General features: G+C 37.0%; 1 protein-coding gene across 4 annotated transcripts; it reads left to right on the top strand.

Annotated features, from left to right (window-relative positions):
* Window positions 1–424: 424 nt before the first annotated feature.
* On the top strand, window positions 425–21,653 carry thrap3a (thyroid hormone receptor associated protein 3a). Of its 4 annotated transcripts, none has more exons than XM_079836081.1 (11): window positions 425–793; window positions 7,520–7,669; window positions 11,440–12,279; window positions 13,700–14,398; window positions 14,552–14,721; window positions 15,506–15,617; window positions 15,760–15,844; window positions 16,590–16,777; window positions 17,949–18,111; window positions 18,193–18,327; window positions 19,947–21,653. In XM_079836081.1, the coding sequence occupies exons 2-11, from the start codon at window positions 7,548–7,550 to the stop codon at window positions 20,160–20,162; spliced, it is 2,730 nt and encodes a 909-aa protein (XP_079692207.1). In that variant the 5' UTR covers window positions 425–793; window positions 7,520–7,547; the 3' UTR covers window positions 20,163–21,653. The 4 variants fall into 4 exon arrangements, with proteins under 4 accessions (XP_079692207.1, XP_079692206.1, XP_079692209.1 ...); XM_079836080.1 differs by having other exon boundaries at window positions 18,190–18,327; XM_079836083.1 differs by lacking the exons at window positions 425–793; window positions 7,520–7,669 and adding an exon at window positions 10,361–10,474.
* Window positions 21,654–21,786: the final 133 nt, after the last annotated feature.

Genomic DNA, 21,786 nt, shown 5'->3' with positions numbered 1-21,786 from the left:
ACTATTCTCTGAAGCAGTGGAGAGAGAGAGCCCGGTTATCCCCGTATATTTTTCTGTTGATATGAAAAATGGGGTACATTTAGCAATATAGCGAGTGAATTATGTATATGATGTATGTTACGATGTTGTGATGATGAACTATAGGCCTTGCTTTTCTCCACTGACGTTCTAAGTTGGTCAAAGGATTTCTAAGGATACTGATAGAGGCAGCTGTCTGTCTCTGAGATGACGAGGGGGAACAGGGGCTGAATCCGAAATCGCCTGTGTGTGTGTGTGTGTGTGTGTTTTAAATAATGCTAACAATAACAAAAAGATCTTACTGTGTACATAATCTCAAAAAGAGCGCCTGTTCCTTTAACTCATTTAGGGCGTGGCTAGCTGTCAGCTCTTATTTGATTGACAGGAGAATGCAGGAGCGAAATTTGACCCTGTAGTATCCACGCTGCTTCGCACACACACCCCCAGACTGTGACTGAGCACATAAAGCTGCTTTACATCATTTGACTTGAATAGTTCACCGCATTCACGTGTGACGGTAGCCTACAGTTTGGTTACGACTTAAAATGACACGTTTGTCATTTGGAATTAAAATATAATCATAACGTTTGTTTGTAACTTACGAGTAAGAACGTTTTGAATGCGGATACTTCACATGACGCGAACTGGATATTGCCGTCTTTGTTGTCAGGATAATTAAAAAAGTTACTTACTGTACGCATAACGATTTTTTCCCCTAAAACGGAAGGAGACCATTTCACTGACCTGCAACATTCTGGACTAAATCGAATTCTAGGTAAGTGTTTTTAAAGAATATATAACTATAACTTGAATAGAATAGAAACTTGGGCGACAAAATTGACCCTGGTATTTGCTTTAACATGTTTGAGACAGTGTCTGTCATATTGTTTAATTAATGTTTTATGACTGGTTGATGATGCCAAGCTACCACAGTTTTATTGTTGTAAAAATGACTAGTGAAATGTAAAAGATTATCATGGTAATTTTTTTTAAATAATAGTTTTGTATCCTATTGAAATATAGGCTAAAGCTTGTATTGTTTATTAATAAACAGAAAAACCAAGCATGATATAAGAATTTAAAGAATTACTTATAATAAAAACAAAAGTTCCACACAGTATGTTCTAAATATTTACAGAATACAAATTGAAACCATCAGTTTACAATCAGCTTTGTCAGTATTTCATCTCTGGTGTTAATGGTTGTGATCCATTTGCCTTCTTTTTTTCCTTGTGCATGACTTTAATTATTGAACTGTTCTTTTTGTACCATACATGCTAATTGTTTTGAGTGTTTGACAGTTTATGTGTAAGATCCATCATTTGGCAAAGTTTAAAAGGGGAAATGGGTTTGTTTTAAATGAATGATGATTGACGTGTGACAAATAATTTTGTCTGTCAGATTTTATATTTTCGTGCCATACCATGTGTTACACATTTCTTTGACTAATCTCAAATCTATTCAGCCACAACTTGTGTTTGGGTTTGTACATTGTGTAAGACTATCCAGTTACAATTGGCTGCATGAAGCTTTCTCTTGGAACAATAACAGGCCAACCTTTTGCCTTTTCAGTAGCTCACTATATTTCATTTGGGAAGTTTGGTCAGGTTTGTCAAACATACTACAGGAAGATCTGTGTTATCATTAGACCTAGTTCTAGATATTTCACATCATTCTCATTAGACTAAAATAGAGAAGACCTTCAACTGATGAGTTCCCTCGTGAAATCAACAGATGCAGCGATGACAGCAAGATGAGACACAAGTCATCACAAAATGAGAGAGTATTAAAGGCTCAGCATTAATGAAAAACTAAAAAAAAATTCTTCTATATACATATACACATCACATACTCTCATAGCTTTGAATTATATGAAAAGTTTAGCAGAATGTTCACACTGCTCTTTTCTGTAGTATTTTTCACAACCAAAAGTCATTCCCGACACAAAGTTATCGTTTGACTTTACAGAGCACTCAAATTGTATTAACTAACTACTGTTATGATACTTTTATGGTGCTTTTAAAATTTTTGGAGCTTCTAGGTTGCTTTCTTTGAATGGAAAACAATATGATTTTCATTTTTGGAAAAAGTATAGAGCCTCTCAAGTCCGTATGATGTCATGCAACAGACCCGTATTTCATTTATTAATAGAGTTGCTGAAGAGATTGATTCGAAACTCCACAATCAATCAGACGTTTACCTCAGAAGCTGTAGGCTCCAAAAGTCATGCATCTGTAAACTTCAAAAGAGGTTTTCCACATATGTGGAGTCTCTGGAAGAATGTGGCATTTGCTGTGGCTATTGATAAGTGTCTCTTTTGCCTCATTGGCTAATGCAGATAACAAATGGGATTTTGGTGCTGCTGTTGTCGCATCTGTGGTCTCACTGATAGAGCGGCTGATTGAGTGTTGCGGTCGTGTCGGGTTGCAACATTGTTTAAATAAACATTTCCCCCTTAATCGAACAGGTGAGAAGTTCCAGATGCAGCTGTCACTGATGTGTGCGCATGTATTGTAATGACAGCACAAGGGTATGACCACCAGAGATGTTTGACACAAACATTTTTAGCTATCAAAGCCTTTTGATTAGGCCGGACCACACTCGACTCCCAGATAGCCAACTAGACTCGTAGATATATTGATCCTCTCAGGAAAATTGAGGATCAGCTAAATGAGGATTACAAACAGCTGCTCTATTATACTATGCTTTAAAGTGAATCCCTCGAACTTTCTTAACCCCTGCGAAGATGCCTTCATTATCATAAATGTGTCATGATCAGACTCCTCCAGCCTTATGAGTCAATTAGATAGACCCCATTTGCAGAAGGGTAGTATGTTTACAGATGAAAGTGTCAGATGACGTTATTTTCTTGTGATCTCTATTTTAAGCATCTGAAACTAACTTTGCTAATCTCTAAAGACAGGTGCTGAGAATGAGAAACTGTTGCTGTTGGGTTGTTCAGCACCAAATGTATTAGTTGGCGTGCTACATACCTTTCAAAAGTTTTGGTTCATGTTTTTAAAAGAAGTCTCTTATGCTCACTAAGGCTGAATTTATTTGACCAAAAATACAGTAAAAGCAGTAATATTGTGAAAAATTATTAAAATTTTAAAGAACTGTTTTACATTTCAAAATGTAATGTATTCTTATATATCTGTGACCATTACTCCCCCTGTTTTCCCCCTACCATTCAAAAGTATGGAGTAAAATAAAAAATACATTAATTTAAATTGATTAAAAAATGCAGTATAAAGACCTTTATAATATTTGTATTTCAAATAAATGTTGTTCTTTAGAACTTTCTATTTATCAAAGAATCCTAAAAAAAATTATCACATTTTCACAAAAACATTAAGCAGCAAAACCTGTTTACAACATTGATAATAATAAGAAACATTATTAATAATTGATAAAAAATTAGCACCATATCAGCATATTAGAATGATTTCTGATGACTGAAGTAATGACGCTGAAAATTCAACTTTGCTATCACAGGAATAAATTACATTTGAAAATGTATTTTTAATAGAAAACCGTTATTTTAAAATGTAATAATATTCCACAAGATAACTGTTTTACTGTATTTTTGATCAAATAAATGCAGCCTTTGGTGAATATAAGAGACTTTCAAAAACATAAAAAAAACATATTTATCAGTAGTCAACCTTTTTGACTAGAATGTAGTAATTTCGACATTAATTTAATGGTTAAACTTTGGAGTATGTTCCCATAGTTCTTCAATATACAGCAGAAATAAAGTAGCCTAATTTAGAAACTTTGCACAGTAAGCCAGATATCTGGATGTCTGGAGGCTGCAGGAAATTATGGACTGCTGGCCAAAACCAACAAGCAGTCAAAAGGAATACAAAAAGGAGGCTTTAGGTTAATTTCTGTGTTTGCAGCAGCACACATCTACTCAGACTAGCATGCTATACACAAAGATACCACACTGAATTGTAGCTTAAGCATTCAGACTGCAATTTCCTGTGTGCAAAGCTACTTCTGATGAGGCTCAAAAAGGAAACGCTCAGACAACTTTCCGGGAGTGCCGGGCTGAACTAGGTTAACAGGAAAAATACCAGTAAGTCTTGAGGCTTTTTTATTTGCTAGCAGTGCAGAGAAGGTCTAGGATGTCATGCAACACCAAAAATGGCCATTCACACAAAGAACGATAACTATAAAGTTACAAAAAAATCACTCTAACTCTAAGAGAATTGTGCAATCCACGCCGCGACTTTAACAACAAAAAGAAAACAACATTGTTGGAATCACTTTCATAGTGAATTTTTTCCAGCTGATGAACAATAAAAACAATCGAAAGCCAATCAGAGTCCAGCTGGCTTTAAAGAGCTTGAGCAGTTAAAGCGGCAGATGATGCAAGTTCATCCTTCACTTAGAGTAAACAGAATGTTATCGTCCTTTGCCGTGGATGCTAATATACACAGATCAGGCATAACATTACCATTGACCACTGACAGGTGAAGTGAATAACACTGATTATCTCTTCATCATGGCACCTGTTAGTGGGTGGGATATATTAGGCAGCAAGTGAACAGTTTGTCCTCAAAGTTGACGTGTTAGAAGCAGGAAAAATGAGAAAGCGTAAGGAATTGAGCGAGTTTGACAAGGGCCAAATTGTGATGGCTAGACGACGGGGTCAGAGCATCTCCAAAACTGCAGCTCTTGTGGGGTGTTCCCGGTGTGCAGTGGTCAGTTTCTATCAAAAGCGGTCCAAGGAAAGAACAGTGGTGAACAGGCGACAGGGTCATGGGCGGCCAAGGCTCATTGATGCACGTGGGGAGCGAAGCTGGCCCATGTGGTCCGATCAAACACACGAGCTGTAGCTCAAATTTCTGAAGAAGTTAATGCTGGTTGTGATAGAAAGGTGTCATATATACATATATACACACACACACACACAGTGCATTGAAGTTTTTTGCATATGGGGCTGCATAGCCGCAGACCAGTCAGGGTGCCCAACAGTGGTAATGAGCATCAGAACTGGACCATGGAGCTTCGCTCACATGACACAGTGAAAGAATAGTTTATGGTGTCATAGTTATGAGAGCAAAGTTGGCAAATAAATTGAATCTATGTTTAGTTACTTTAATTAATAGTATTACCATATAACATGCTTACAGTTCCTTCTTTTATTGTTGTTGTTGTTCCAACACAGATCTGTTGTAATGTGCATCCATGATTAGGGTCGTGACAGGTATGATGACAAGCAGTCAAGGTCCAGCTTATAATATGGATATTTGCAGCCACCGCAGTCAACTCAAAAGCTCTCGCTTTATCTCTGGTGCAAGTCTATTTTGAGCCACAGTGTTGTCTCTCTTTGATCACCAGTGTTCCCTATGGTAAAAACCCAGGTGTGAGTCCAGCTAACCAGTTGGGGGCAATCGTGGAGGGTAAAGACGACGGACAATAGACAGAATCACCTTTCAACACCTCTTTAAATACATTGGGGGTAACATTAAAGAGCCAGTAAATCACTCTCGCCTTCATGCTAATGTGGCATCACTTTACATCTGTCCTGCCAAACCTGTCGTGTTTCCTCACATTTGTCCATGTCAGTAGACTCAACACATATGGTGTGTATTTAAATTTCTTGGGTTTGAAGAACGTCAGATTAATTCAAACTGAAGTGTATATTTTTTAATTGTTGAAATGCTTTCTCCTATCTCATTAGATTGATTAGTCATTGTTTTCCCAATTCCTTTTGATACAGAAATTAAACACTGCAGCTTTAAAGATTACATAAACTGTTTTAGCACTCTAACATACTTGATTCCTATTGGTCAATTGCGATATTCAGCACTCTGATACTTCCTAATAGAGTGCAACAGTGCCCGTCCCCTTTTTCCGAAGCTTTGGTTCTGGAAGTGTTTTTCCATATGGATTTTTAAAAAGCCTTTGTTTAGAAGTAATAAGCCATGAATCAAACCTGCAACGTGATGAATCACAACATTACAAACATTGATTTGAAGCAAAAAAGTATTTGAAAAGCATAAAAGACAAAGGTACAAGACTTCAAGTCGGCATAAAACGGAAGTTGTTATATAATAATGTTGTATCTTATTGCTATCTATACCCTAAGTTTATTCAAGTGTGCTATTAGTATACTTATTTTAAACTAAAAATAAGAAAGTCTACTTAAATATACTTAAAAGTGCACTTAAGTATACTGTAGGCCAACTTGACTTACAATATATATTTGGACTATTCATGAACTCAATATTTTGATTGAGAAGATATACTTAAATGTATAATTAGATATTCTAAGTATACTTGGCTTGTAGTTTTGTTTAATCTTTTGATTGAGAAGCCCATTAAATACTAGTTTTACATAGCCTTTACAGTCTTATAAATGTACATTGTTTGAAAATATTGATTTATAAAGAAAACAGATATGTTCCTAATACTGAGTATCTGAATTTTTGTGTTTTTTGTGTAGGCTAGTCCACTGGCAGTGCACATATGTGCACGACGCAAATGTAAAACAACACAATGAGCTTCCAGAATAGCCTTCCTGCAGTTTAAAACTACTAGTAGTTTACTAAGAGAGTATACTTCAATGTGTACTTTCATAAACTAAAAAAAATTACTACAAGTATTAAAATGGTAAACTACAAGTTCACTTGTAGTACAGATGCAGTACAAATGAGAAACGTAGTTGTGAACTAGTTGCGCACTTAAAGATTAGTACTGTTACACTTATAGCACACTTAAATGTATACTTTTACATACTAAAATGTGGGCCAATTTGAAAGCAGTATTGAAATGCACTTTCAAGTTTACTACTACTACATTGATATTAGTATACTTACTCCATTCAGTATACTTAAAAATATAATACTTCATAAAATTAACTTGACGTATACTTTCTTTTTCTATTATTCTTTTGCACGTTGTAATGACTTATTTTTCTGGGTGGAAACTTGAAGATGATATATAGGTAAGATAATTGTTTTATCACGTATTTATTTATTTATTTATTTGATGGGTAGCTGTGCAATTGGCAGGATAATGTACAGTTTTAGCCAGTGTTATCACAAAATAAACCGACCGTAAATTATTGTTCACAATAATGACTGACTACTGTTGGTTTTTTACTCATGAACTTTAAGAACAGCCTGGTAGAATGACATTTTCTCCTTATTTCTCAATCAATTCCTGCTGTCCTTTAAACAAACCTTTACTGTTTTAACCTGACAAACTGTGATTTAGAGATATGGAAACTTTAATGGTGCCCAGCCAAAGCCTTCTTAATGTCCTGGAGAGAAACCTCTCAGTGTAGATGGATGAGTGGTGATTTACATACAATTTGTTAAGTTCAGCCCTTGTAACACTATATATAAACACTACTAGCTATTTTGCTGAAAGAATAATTGATTTAATAAAATACAAAACCCCTTTATACAAGTAGTTTTTAGTACTTAATGATTAGTAAATACTTTTTAGTAATTTGCTTGTCTGAATGCTTCTTGTTTTGTTACAGGCACATATGAGAGAGACCACGAACGACAATGTCTAAGACACAGAAATCAGAGTCCAGGTCGCACTCTCGATCGGCCTCCAGATCAAGATCCCCTTCTTATTCCCGCTCCCGCTCCAGCTCCAGATCTAGATCAAGAAAGCGCAGATATGAGTAAGTGTCCATTATGATAATTAAAAAGCATCTACTGGCTTTGCTCATCATTATGACATGCAAAATGTACTGTAAATGAAAAATGAGAGAGTCACACTTTACTGCGCAGTACAAAGCTGGTATGTGCAGATGTGGGATGAAGGGGAGTTGGTTTCGATTTTTGATTTCAGTTTTGAATCCGATTTTGTACTTTCAAGTTTCAGTCATCACTTTCAGTGACGTGTTGTGTATTTAAATACATAACAGAATGAATAGGAAAGTAGGGACATTTTGTAATATAATTTCTAAGAGGAAAAACTAATGAAATTATCACTTTGCTGTAATCATTTCCCTTTTACTGACTATTGAGTCATTCACGCTGATTTATTTAGCCTATTTTTCGGTCTTACAATCAGGACCAGATGGAATCAGTACACAATACTACGTAAATGAATGCAAATGTGTGTTCATATTCCATCTGGGTCTGCCTTTAATCTTGTGCTTGATAAACAATGGACTTTAACTACTCATTCTGACCATACTACAATGCACAAATTTAAACACAATAAGGCTTACGGTGTTTTGACAGATGTGCTTATGGACGGAGTTGGTTGGAAACTGTTAACTTCTCACTTTGCACGTAAACACACGATGGAACTTCAATTTAAACACACACCATGTGACTCACGCTCAGTTTCCCATCCATGACTCATTTTAAATTAAAATCAATATTTCAGTGCCAGTGTCAGCCATCTAGCCGCAGTTGCCAGGCCAAAGTTATGGAAGGTACACCTCTGTACATAAATAAAAGTACCCTAAAGCCTTTGGCTTCCTCTCTTGTTGAAAAGGGGCTGCTCAGTCACTGTGATTTTACTCTCCATGTATTCGTCAGCATTGCGTAAAATCTGATATTTGGGAAGGGCTGCGGCTTTGGAAAGGCTCACCACACTTTCTTATTTCTCATGCTAAAATTGTACTGCCCTGCACATTCTGTTAGGACTGCTGGTTTTGTGCTTACAGCACAGAGGTAGCCAAATGTAAGCTGTCCCTGCCAAACTGCTGCACTGTTTTAGACAAAAATGGATACATACTTGTGGTACTCTGGTTTTAATTTTTTTAAGGATACATCTTTTTTTTTTTCCCATAAGCATGGATCCTTTTTCCTGTGTGGTTGACAGTGTACTTTGAGCCGAGTCGGAGTGAAGTACTTTGTTGATTTTTCATGCAAATGGGCAAAATCTGATGTACGTTATTTGCAAGGGAAATCTTGTGAGCCTGACCTTTCATTGCTGACCAGTTTCAGAGCAGGGATGCAGCAGCTGGAAAAATCTTGACGCACGTATATCATGCAGCACGGTTCTGAATGAAGTCAAACTGTCCAAATAAAACTCATGGGTATCTGGTCTTGAGTGTCAGGATGTGAAATTATATTCATAAATAAAAAAATGGGGGAAAAAAGAAAGAAAGAAAATTGTCAATTACTCACCCTCATGCTGTTCTAAAGGACTAAAGGTTTCAAGCTTTAAAATGAGTGTAAAAGTCATCAATATGAATTTTCCACTAAGTCATATAATAGCTTTGTGTGACAAACAAACAGAGATTTCAGTGAGAATCTTGTGAGTTGGCCGCTGTGACCGGATAATTGAGTCAGTGAGTAGACATGAGAAATGAATCAGTCTGATTCATAAATGAATCATTCAGACCAGTTTTGAGAACTCACTGAAAAGATCTTACTCTAAATTTTGAGTCAGTCACAAATCGGTTATCTGCTCTTCTCTCATGAACCTCAAGGAGAGCTATAGGAGATAATAATAATTACTTAGATGTATGACTTCAGAAGTTTTGCCATTCAATGCATACGATTCATAGTCTACTTTTATGCTGCATTTGTAGCATTTTTGAAGTCTCTGCCTTGCCTACAATGAATAAAGCAAAAGTTTATTATAAAAGTTTAAAAAAGTTTAAAGTTTATTTATATAGCACATTTCATACACAGTGGCAATTCAAAGTGCTTTAAAGAGAAATAGAATTCAAATATTCATAAGAGAATTAAAAAAATTATAATAATAATAATAATATAAATAATATATATATATAAAAAAAAAAATATACACACACACACACACTGCCTGTTTCTCTAACTTCGGGATGCCCCTGTCTGAATTTGGAAGAGACCGATAAGGTTTGCGGTGCCACTTGATCGCCCCAGATATACGTCCAGTGCGACGTGCCCCTGTAGAGGTGGTGCCTACACCATAGCCCTCAATGAGCCCTCCCCTGTATTGGGCACGCTTCGCTTGTACCCGCGGTACCAGTCTATGGTACGGCCCGGGCGACTTCTTATACCCCTTTATGTCTTTTAAAAACTGTTATCGACCTGCTTACGATTTCAGCCAAAACATAACCCGTGGTTATGTTAACAACATAAGTAAAAAGTGCAACCAGTTAAATTCAAACGTCTGCTTTTGTGTTTCCCAGAAGAAAGAAAATGATATGGGTTTGAAACAGCATGAGTGACTAAATAATTACAGAATTTTCATTTTAACTTTAAAGTTAAGTGGATAAATAGCTTTTCAATTGTAATTGTTACCTTCAGTTAGAGTCGACTGTCTGTGCAAAGCTAATGTGTTGTAACTGGCAGGATGAGAACCTCCTCTTTGCTTCATAGAAAGAGAGTAGAAATCTTTCCCATATGACCCATGTGACTGAGTCTTTCCATCCGCGCTCACTAGAGGAGATGCAAAGTCCCTTTTGCTCACTGTGAGAGTATCATGTTGCTCTGTGCACTACCTTTTTACTCTGTATTCCAATGAAAAAACGCAACAGGTGAGTAGAAAACCAGCCGAAGCTGTAGATTGGTGTGTCTGTCATTATGTTTGGAGTTGTTTGCTGGATTTTGGTTTGGAGTTGGTTGCAGTTTGCTTTACTTGGATAATCATTTGCGAGGCTTTGTTTCACTTTCCAAATGATGAAAAAATTCCACTGTACTAGAATAGCAGGTTTTAATATAATGCTTCACAAAATTGCATGACTTCTATGATTGTTTAGTCCAATACAGTCGATGTGTGCATAACACGTTTCAGTGTTTTCCAATGAGATTATATTCAAAATTCTATAGAACAGAGTGCAATGCATAGTTTAATGTACTTGCATGTGCAAATGTTTTAGTTGATTATCAGTGTTTGTGATATGTTAAGACATGCTAAAAGGGACTGGCTTAAAGAGACCAGAACTACTTAGATCTGTTTATAAAAAGAACAACAGGGCCACCGTATGGCTACAGTTGACCTTGCAGCAAGAGCTTTTAATTGTTATACTTCTTCAGCACAGCAGTGTTTGCTACCTTAAAGAATTCTTTGACATACTGTTACACAAATTATTGATCTTAAGTAGTTTAATATTAAGTTTTAATATTAAGGCTTTATTGATTGTCATTGTAGCTTTAGCTTTTGTGTGAGGAAGTATTTTGTGTCAGTCTGAATTATGTCTTAATAGCATCAAACATATTCATTTTCAAGTGTCTCATAACCAAATCTCTTGGCATCATAACCAAATTACATTTGAATGGCATTTGATTTGAGAGCCGCAGTGGTGGTGAAGATAAATCTTTGGTTTATTGCTCCTCACGCAGAGATGTAAGGCTCCAGAAGAAATTGTATGGACTACTTTTTTAGTTTTTTGAGTTTCAAAGCCCATGATCACTATGACCTCTAGTTGTATGGTGTATGCATGTCATTTTCTATATCCCAAGGAGTTTTGTTGGCTCAATCTTTCCTCTTGTTGTCTTCAAGCTCTAGGTCTCGCTCTCGATCAAGATCCCATTCCCCGCCCCACAACCGCGAACGGAACCACACACGGGAGTACCAGAACCAACGAGAGTTTCGAGGCAACTACAGAGGCTTCCGGAGGCCATATTATTTCCGAGGCAGAGGTCAGGGCTTTTTCCGTGGTCGCTTTCAGCGTGGTGGAAGGGGTGGATATAACAACTACCGTCACAAAAACTGGCAAAACTTCCGGCAGTACCCTCAGCAGCAACAGAAGCAGTACCACCCCAACAGCCCCAAGAGGGGCCGTTCACGCTCTCCCAAGAAGCAGTTGAGCAGCCCGCAAACCCGCAGCCATTCCCGCCGTTCTGACAGGTCATCCTCGGGGAGATCGCCACAGTCACACCATTCTTCCTCGTCCAACTCTGGGTCTGCCAAACGCACTTGCAAAGATGTAAGAGAGGACGTCTCAGTGCCCGAAGAAACTCGAGGTGGAGATGGGGCTCTGGCAGAGCAGGTGGGAGGCTGTTCTTCGGCTGAAGGGAATGCTGATGGTGACAGCACTTTGGAAAACTCTCAGGTTTTGACGAACAATGACACTAGTCCTAAAAGGACAAATCCACAGGTTTGCTCCTCTGTCACTAATGACGAACCGATTGACTCTGCAAACAACGAGACAAGTCCTGCTCATAAGAGTTCAAATACTCAGAATAAAGGTGCCACCGGCTGGCAGAAAGTTGCAACTGCACCTTCAAACAACAGCCCCATAAAGAAAAGACTTAGCCCAATTTTCAATGGTTTTGGGCTCTTTACAAATATTGACCAACAGACAGATGATAGAATTGCTATCTCCGCTGCATTTTTGAAGTAAGTCGGCTATCTTTTAGAAGAAAATATATATGTTGTTCATTTATCCATTTTTACACTACTGGTCAAAAGTTTGGAATAATTTTTTTAAAATGTTTTTGAGTCTCTTATGCTCACCAAGGATCCATTTATTTGATCAAAAATACAATAAAACATTACTTTTGTGAAATATTATTACAATTTAAAATAACTGTTTTCTATTTAAATATATTTTAAAATGTAATTTATTCTTGTAAAGCTGAAGTGTCATCAAAATCACAATAATATGCTGATTTGGTGCTCAAGAAAACATTGTTGCTGCGTAATATTTTTGTGGAAACCATGATACACTATCATTCAACAATTTTGGGTAAGTAAGATAAAAATATTCATACTTTTATTCAGCAAGGACACATTCAATTAATCAAAAGTGACAGTAAAGACATTCATAATGTCTTTTTATGAAAGATTTATATTTCACATGCATCTCAGTTTCCACAAAAATATTAAGCAGCAATAACTGTTAACAAAATTGATAATAATAAGAAACATTATGAATAATTGATCAAATTGAGCACCAAATCATCATATTAGAATAATTTCTGATGGATCATGTGACTGGAATAAAAAGACTGGAATAATGGCTGCTGAAAATTCAGCTTTGCCATCACATGAATAAATTACATTTTAAAATATAATAAGAAAATACTTATTTTAAATTCGTATAATATTTCACAATATATGTTTTCTATTGCATTTTTGATCAAATAAATGCAGCCTTGACTTTTCAAAATCATGAATAAATCTAAATCATTGCAAACTTTTGACCGGTAGTTTATATTATTTTACTTGTTTGTCCTAGGGCTGGGTATTGTTCTCAAGCCTTTCAAGCTATGTTGATGACAGATGTTCATACATTTGATGGACTATATGCATTTGAATATTGCTTTCTATTTTCTTTTTTACCTTTATTTTAGTCAGTTATAAGAGTGGAAGTAACACAATAAATCCTGTGTGCGTGCCAGACAAAAAGTAAGATTGCACATTTGGTTTGCAATCTTCCCTTCAAATGAATCAAAAGAGCTGTTGAAGAAAGAGCCAACACATGAAGAGCTAGATATGCCTTGTTTACAAATATCAGCTCGCAGTCTGTAATTTAGATGTGCTAAAAGGTCTAAAAGGTTTATATTTGCACTTTGCAAATGGAAGAAGTGAAATATTCCCAGCTGCAGTGCACACACACACTTGTTTACCTGTTTCAGACTGGAAGCCATTCATTTGTTTTACGGTAAAACGATCCAAATCCATTACAGTTTATGCATAGTTCTGTCAATTCGACATGAAGCAGCAGTCCTTGGTCATGTCAAAATGACAACAGATGCATCTGAGCCAATTATTGAAAGTAATAATGAACTATAAATCTCTTTTTCTCGTTGACCAGATTCCTGGAGGAGCAAAATGTTAAAAAAGAGGCCTCTGCTTGGGAGAACAAAACACACAAAGGGAAAAGTAACGGAGACTTAGTATGTGATAAAGAAAATGGAGGAACCTTTGAAAAGGGCATTGAGTTGTCTCGCACTGTAGATCATGACAACGCAGGAGAGAAGGAGAAATGCAAACCTGCAAAGAGTGGTGATGGTAACAAGTTATCCATAAGCACCCCTAAAATGGGTCCACGAAACGGCCCAACATTTCTGTGCGAGGATGGTGAGGACGATGATGAAGAAGAAAGGGAGATCTCTGATATGGTGAGGGATGTGGAAAACAATCCCTCCAAAAGCAAAAGCAAAAGCAAAGTCACGCTGTCTGCTCGTGAAATGTTCGAGAAGCGTATCAGGAAGATGCAGGACATGGCATGGGATGATGAGCTGGAAGCTCTCCTGCTCTCCCATAAACAGGAAAGAGCAGCGAATATCCTATCTGCTCTCTCTAAGAGTGGCATGCTCAAGGATCCCTCTCCTGAAAAGCTCTCGAATGTGAAACGAAAAGAGAAAGCCACACTGCTTCCTAGGAGGAGTTCTGAGAGCCGTGAGCAAGAGATGTTTGTGGTTATGAACGAGGAATCCCCACCAAGAGCTTCCATGAAAAGAGGAAGTGAATTCAATGTAAGGGTGGATTCTCTCAGTGATGACCTTGCAAGGTAAATGATTGTCGTTTCCCTCCAAGATCTCAGAAATGACCTTTTGCTTCTACTTGCATCTTCACAAAACATTGCATCGCTGTGCATATGACTGACCATCACATATTAAATACATTTCATTTGATCTTTTGTCACCATTGTTCTATTTGACAGAGCATCTGTTTTGACCTCTGAAAGAAGGAATCTTCTGGATTTTGTGCATCTTGATAAAAAGGATTGGGAGTTTCAATCTGTCCTTCAGCATCTTCAAGCTCAGCAGTCACCCAGAAGCCCATCTGAGCTGTTTGCCCAACACATAGTTTCAATTGTCCATCACATTAAAGGTGACTGAAATCTCTCTATCTTGTATAGCTAAGGTTGTGAGAGGGTTGTAGTATTTGTATTGTTCCATCACCCCTCTGTAAAAATGATAGGACCATTATTTAATATTGAATGTTATTTATATTTATTTATTTATTTAATCTAGTCATTCATAAGAGGACAAATGTGTTAAACTAATAACACATTTGTCCGCAATCACAACAGAAACATTTTTACTTTGCGTTTTTGAAAGGACGACAACTTGTCAAATCGGATCCGTAAAAACGACTAAAAACGCTGTATTATGCTGCAAGGCCAGTGGTTGGCAATGTCACTTTGTAAAGAAACACGTGTTTGCGCACATATGCATTCTTTTACGTATGTAAATAATGCATCTCCGCTGGTTGCAGTAGAGGTACAGTAAATCTAGTTTTTGCTGTAGTAGTGGTAATAAACTCAGTATCTTGAGCTGCACCAACACAGTCCTGTGGTCCATAATTGTTGTTTTGGTAGAAAGAGTAATACGTATGCACATGATGTCACCTTTTTCACAAATTCACGTTTTTGTAGTTTACATGGAGATGATGATGGTATCATTTTCAAAAGTTCGCTTTTTCAGGCCCCCAAAACGCCATTGTTGTGTAAATGACCAAAACGGATAAAAAGTTTCTGTTTTTAGTTGAAAACAGTGTCATGTAAATGCTCCTTTAAATCTTTTGGTTTTTTTTGTATTTGTGTAGTATATGATAAAGATTTAATTACTTTTTTCACTTGCTAAAAATTAGTTGTTTGTTTTCCTGCCCACAGCTCAATATTTCCCTTCTTCTGGACTGACCCTACATGACCGCTTTGCCATGTACCAGAGAAGAGCTGCTGAGAAAGAACTCATTAAGCAGAGAAAGAGTCCAGAGATACACAGGTATAAAAATTCAGGGACTTCCCATGCTGGTTTCTCATGCACGTATGAGCAATTTATTTGTTTTGACAATTTCTAAGACTTTAAGAAAGGAGGATCAACATATATCAAAATATTCCTCTCTTCACCTCTCTTTTTTTCACAGGAGAATTGATGTTTCTCCCAGTGCTTTTAAGAGGCACTCTCTTCTGTTTGATGAGATGAAAAGCACCATGGAAAACAGCTTCAAGGTGACCAAAAATTTTGAAATATGACGTATTTTGGAAAAGAATGCTGTGCGAGTGATGGGGCCAGAGCATTCTTAGGCTTCCTTCTCTCTCTAAAAACTCTTGTTTCTGATGAGAGAGGCATAAAGTCCAAAAAGTGAGATGCAAAAAGAGGTGCATTCAGGTTGTTGTGTTGTAAATGCCCCCTCAACGTTTGATGGTAACCTTTTACAAGCCTTCCTAAGGCAGTTGAGGCAAGAAATCAGAGGTCAGAAATGGAAGTGGCCAGTTGTTCCCATGTCAAATCCATTCAAAGGACTCTAAACAGAAGGCATAGTAAGTATTCCTCTTCAAAGCCTGCAAAGAAAAGTGAGGTGTTTAGGCCAAGTAAAAACAACATACTTTCATGAGCACCAATGAAAGTATTTCTGCTGTGGTCCTATAATGTTGCCTTTAGTACTATGTTGTTACGTTTATTTTAATATGTTTCTGGATTTCGGTGAGCAAGTGAGAGGAAATCAAAACGTTATTTCCCATTTCTGAGAAATACTGCTTAATGAGCGTGTTGAAAGACTGTAAGAAGCCAAAATGCTACATAAAATGATATTAGAGAAGGCCTCTCCCTCTCATCCATTTGCATGATTGTTTCAAGTCTGCTGTTGCCGTGTTTTTCGTTTTGGTCCCGCCCCATACAATGCTGCATGAAAGCTAATAGATCACGCCGCTAACCCACATCTGGCCACAACATCTCTCTTTCTCCTCACGGCAGGTTGATGGTAAAAAATCTAAAGGTGAATCAGTGGACCTTCGGCTGGATATTGAGCGCAGAAAGAAATACTTGAGTGGAGAGAGAGAGCACAGAGAGGAAGAGTATGGAGGAAGAGTATCGGGGGAATCTCCCGAATCAAGAAAGGAAACATCCACAGAGAAAGCCTCAAAGAACCACAAAAAAACAAAGTAAGCTGCATGGGAAAAGATGCTCCATAGATATGTCATCGTGAATACAGACGTTCACTTATAGAAAACAGCTTTAAATAATTATTTTACCCAACTAATAAACCAGCAATAGCCATCATTTCACTGTGTCGATATAGTCCGGCTATGAGTAACCCAAGTCTAGCTAAAATAACCTTGAATTTGGTTACATGTCGTTTTTGCCTAAATAACTTGCGAGATGTATGATATTTCATCATGTAAGCAAAGTCAACAGTGATTACAAGGTGTTTGGTTTCATTTCTTTGACGTTAATTTTCTAGATGGCTAGACGTCTATTAAATATTCACTGCCAGCCCAAATGTTCCCTTGTTTTAGCCTAGACGTCAGGGCTGTGTGTGGACGGCTATTAGATGTCTTTTAAATGCAAAATTGCTTGCTAGGAAGCTAACAGATATATTTTTGTTTGGGCTTATTGTAACCCCTCAAGTGAAAAAGTTCCTTGGTGATAATAACTTCCCTAAATATAGTTGAAAACTGCAGTTTTGATCAACCATTATACAATTTGTGATATCAGAATTAACTTGCTTCAACATTCAATATATTGAGCCTCTCAGGAGGCCTGCAATAATTGAAAAAAAAAAAATGTCCTGAAGATGCGTTCACACTGTCAGCAGTCTGCCGCAACAAGAAGTCATTTTCAATGAGAGTTGGTGATGTGAGGCGACATGAGTGACAGAAAGCATTGGGCAGAGCGAATGTTGAGCTATTGACCTTGCATATTGAACATGCAATACGATGCATCAAATGCCAATGGGAGCAGAGCTCAAATGATTGACCCCCTGACACAGTTGTGTACTATATTCAAGTAGGAACTCCTACTGTGCCCAATAAAACAGCAACTTGGTCACCTTCAGCTATTACATCATTGTCAGTGTGAACGCATCTTTTGGTCTTTCTGGTCAGTTGGATATTTTGAATATGTTGAAAAAAGGCTGAGTTAGAAAATGTCCTGATTTGCTTCGACTTCAGGTACAGGTAAAGATTTTTGGTAAGTGGACAACCAAATAACCTGATAAAGTCACGTTGAACGTGTTCAAAAAACATGTTAAAGGATATCGCTGATCCAGTCGATTTTTGAGACCTCTTTACATTGATCAACAATGTCTGATTTGAATGTTATTTCATTCCTAAGGAAAAGCAAGAAGAAACGAGAGCGTTCTCAGTCAACTTCCTCATCTTCCTCGGTTTACCATGAAGAAGAGACTGAGATAAAGCCAGAAGGTTTATCCAGAGTCCAGCTGGGGTTTAGAGAGTATGGAGAGCCCGTGGAGAGAGGAAGAGCACGAGGAGGCTTTGTAAGTTGGGTGGTTTTGAAAAATGAAGATATTTGTTTAATGCTTGAATAGTTATGGTTACCATTTGCTGTTTTTTAGCAGCTTAGCATACGTGGTAGAAGTTGGAACCGAGGAAATTTCCATGGAAACAGCAACGGTGATTCACAGACGAACATGTCAGCAAAGAATGAAGACTGGGATCAAGAATACACTCCCAAGAGCAAGAAATACTTCCTAGTATGTTGTGATCGTTATAAACACCTATTCTGAAGCACCTTTCTAATGCAGTTTCTCGACAACAACCAAAACATTTTTTTAAAAAAAGATTAAAATGCCCCTGTTATGCTATTATAAAGGCTCTAATTTTGTTTTGGATGTCTCAACAAAAGGTTTACATGCGTCAAAGGTCAAAAAACATTAAATTTTCTCATAATAACCATTGCACATCATCAAATTTTTCAATTATTCTCAAACGACTCGACGGATGAATCAGTCTCTTTAAATCCCTCCTTTCCATGATCTACTCTGCTCTGATCGGCCAGACGGCCCAGTCTGTAATATATTTGAAAAACCATAATAGGGGCACTTTAATATAATATGAACAACAAGAACAACAAAGATAGACTTATGCTCCATCCATGCATCACATCTGTTACATTCATGGTCTGTACATGTTATATTATCAGTGCCGGCCCAAGCCCTTATGGGGCCCTAAAAGCAGAATTTTATTTGGGGGCCCCTCTGTGCCACCAATACGATTGACTATTGTCAATTCTTGATAATTCGCACACCCAGTATAAATTTTATTAGTTGTAGCTGTGTTGCTTACATCATATCTGCCTGTCAAGTTTTTACCCTTATACGGTTTTTAATTGTAACAGTAGCAAACCCACAAGAGTGATCAGGTGTTAATATTCAAAGTCTTACAGTAAGTCTTACAGTACTACAGTTCACACTGGGATATGTACTTTTTTTAAGTAGTCTCTTATGCTGAATATGCTCACTTTTCCCCAGGATTCTTTGATGAATAGAAGGTTCAAAAGAACAGCATTTTTCTCTGAAATAGAAAGCTTTCAAAAAAATCCTAAAAACATTGTTCAACACTGATAATCATAGATATTTGTTGAGCATCAAATCATCATATTAGAATGATTTGTGAAGGATCATATGACACTGAAGACTGGAGTAAGGATGATAAATTCAGCTTTGATCACAGGAATAAATTACACTTTACTATATATTCACAGCTGTTTTACATTATCCTATTATTTCACAATATTTCTGTTTTTACTGTATTTTTTATCAAATAAATACAGCCTTGGCGAGAAGAGGCTTATTTTAAAAACAAGAAATGTTGATTTCTTTCAAACATTAAACAGAGCTTTTATTTTGGCGGAAATAAAATTGTATTTTTTGTATTCCATTCGACTGTGTAGAAAGAACCTTTTTATTTTCTAAATAAAAACTTCCAAAATGTAGGCTACACAACTTATAATTTCTAGGGAGAAACTGGAAGCTATGCTGTCTACTCTGTCCAAAACATGCAGCATGCCAGACAATATATTAGGGCCCAAGGGGGCCCTAAGCAGCCGCTTAGTTTGCTTATGCCTTGGGCCGTCTCTGTATATTATGACAATGTAAAATAAAGCATAATTAACATAACAGGCGATTATGCTTAAACTGAGTAATCATTCCAAACCTTTTAATTATAATAATCAGTTAGGTTGGAGACAAATTAGATGTTTTCATTACATACCAAGTCTCCATCAAGGAAATCAGTCCCACTTACAACTATATACTGTATGTTATATAATTGAAGTCCATATTTTTTGTAAGCCTTTCTTCTGTCTTTGCAGCACAGTGAAAGAGATGGTCAAGGTGAGAGAAAGCAGATGAACACACGGGGGTTTGGTCGCGGTAACGTTGTTCGTGCAAAGGGACGTTTCATCCTCCGGAGGGCCACAAATGCCAACAACACCAATAATACGAGCCCTAAATGGGCCCATGATAAATTCCAGGCCACAGATGATGAGGGCGAACAGCAAGGAGGTGATGTAGAACAGGACCAGTGAGCACTTTGACTGGACCTTTGAGAACAAGGAGATCCATCGTCAAGCTTCAAACCCTGGGATAAGACTTGCCGGCCTTCACACTGTCAAGAATGGATATAATATCTGCATCCAAATCTTTTTGATAGGGAAGAGGCTTCTTTATTGTATTGTTTTATTTCCTATTTTCATGAGGATGGCTGTGTCAGCTTGGTGAATTTTTTTGTTTTTCAAATGAGCACACCTTCATAGAAAAACATATATTTTGAAGTTTAAACAAATTTTTTATAGGAACATGTTCAATCATGACAGACAATATTAAAAGCACCTGCTCCAACTTCACATTTATTTTCTATCCTTAAATCTCTGGAAGAATTGGTGCTCAAGCGCCATTGCGAATCCTGTCTCCTTTTTTGCACAAGACTTTTGAAACATGCGAACATAAAATACGCAGAATATAATATTTAAGTTTTGATGTAGCGATAGAACGATATATAGGCTAGGCCAATTGAGTGGCTGATACTTGGACATTTTACCATATCTTTTTATCTCCCCACTGTTTCGGTTTCAAATTCTACTGACAACTTTGTATATGAATAGTAAGAACTTTTGTTTGCGTGTGTGTGTGTGTGTGTGAATTATGATTAAATGTTACAAATGCAGTACAACTCATATCGTCCAATGTACGTATATATCGGTCATCGGATACTCTACTTTTTAGATGTTTATATCGGGCATACAAATGTATTCCGCTTTGGCTGACCACTAGTTCAAATGTTAGGTGCCTAAGATGTGCCATAGTGCCTAAAGTGTAGCTTGCCACTATAGAGCTATAGCTGGTTATGTTCTCTGTTTTTACCTTAAGAAAGGACATTATCATTGTTGAAGAAAAAATAGATGTACATATTGACATTTTGTGGGCTTTAATGAAACTCTTTCAGACCCTTGTGTGTCTACCAATAGAAACGAAGATCATGATTTAATGACTTATATGAATGACCCAGTCTCGCTATGGGACCAAACTACAGCAGGTAGACATTAATGTCCCAGTGAATGACACGTGGGGGTATAACAGATTTACATTCATCCAACTGCTAGTCAAAGTTGTCAACTTTAAAACTGGACAAACATCCTACAGAAAAAAGTAGTTGCAATGTACTTACAAATGTTTGGAAGACTGTTAACAAACTTTTGCAAGGTTTTGACAATGTGTGTGTGCATATTTTATTATGGGTTTTCTAATGCGTGTCTTGTCTTCAAATTGTATGCCTTTTTTCTATTGGCTAAGCACATTCTTTAGATGGAGTAATCAATTTGACACTTAGATATTTTAATAAAATGGGGGATTTTTTTTTTTTTAAGAGTTAAAGTAAAATAATATAGGGGGGATGTGAATAATTTACATTCATATTCAACATTGGATTTAAGTTGTCTGGGTTCTGATTTGCACTGTGTCTGATATATACATTTGACTTGCATTTATATACTCAGAAAGAATAAAAAAAATGCAACAAATTTGCACTGAGTGTTTTTGTGTCAAGAAGAAACTAAGTGAACTACACCTATTTGAATGGTCTCTTAAGAAATGCTTTATTATTTCCGTGTAAACTGGCCTAACAGGCTCTAAATAAAAGCGCTAGTCTCGGTA

This window comes from Gobio gobio, assembly GCF_949357685.1.
Source record: "Gobio gobio genome assembly, chromosome: 15".
In the NCBI taxonomy this organism is placed as follows: Eukaryota; Metazoa; Chordata; class Actinopteri; order Cypriniformes; family Gobionidae; genus Gobio; species Gobio gobio.
This window is presented reverse-complemented; position numbering and strand designations above follow the sequence as displayed.

What these genes read in the sequence shown, in the direction of transcription:
- thrap3a (XM_079836080.1), top strand. Translation starts at nt 7,548, where the DNA reads ATGTCTAAGACACAGAAATCAGAGTCCAGGTCGCACTCTCGATCGGCC. An exon ending in CTCAGTGATGACCTTGCAAG is followed by an intron (nt 14,399 to 14,551) that starts GTAAATGATTGT and finishes TCTATTTGACAG; the next exon opens with AGCATCTGTTTTGACCTCTG. An exon ending in AAGAGTCCAGAGATACACAG is followed by an intron (nt 15,618 to 15,759) that starts GTATAAAAATTC and finishes TTTTTTTCACAG; the next exon opens with GAGAATTGATGTTTCTCCCA.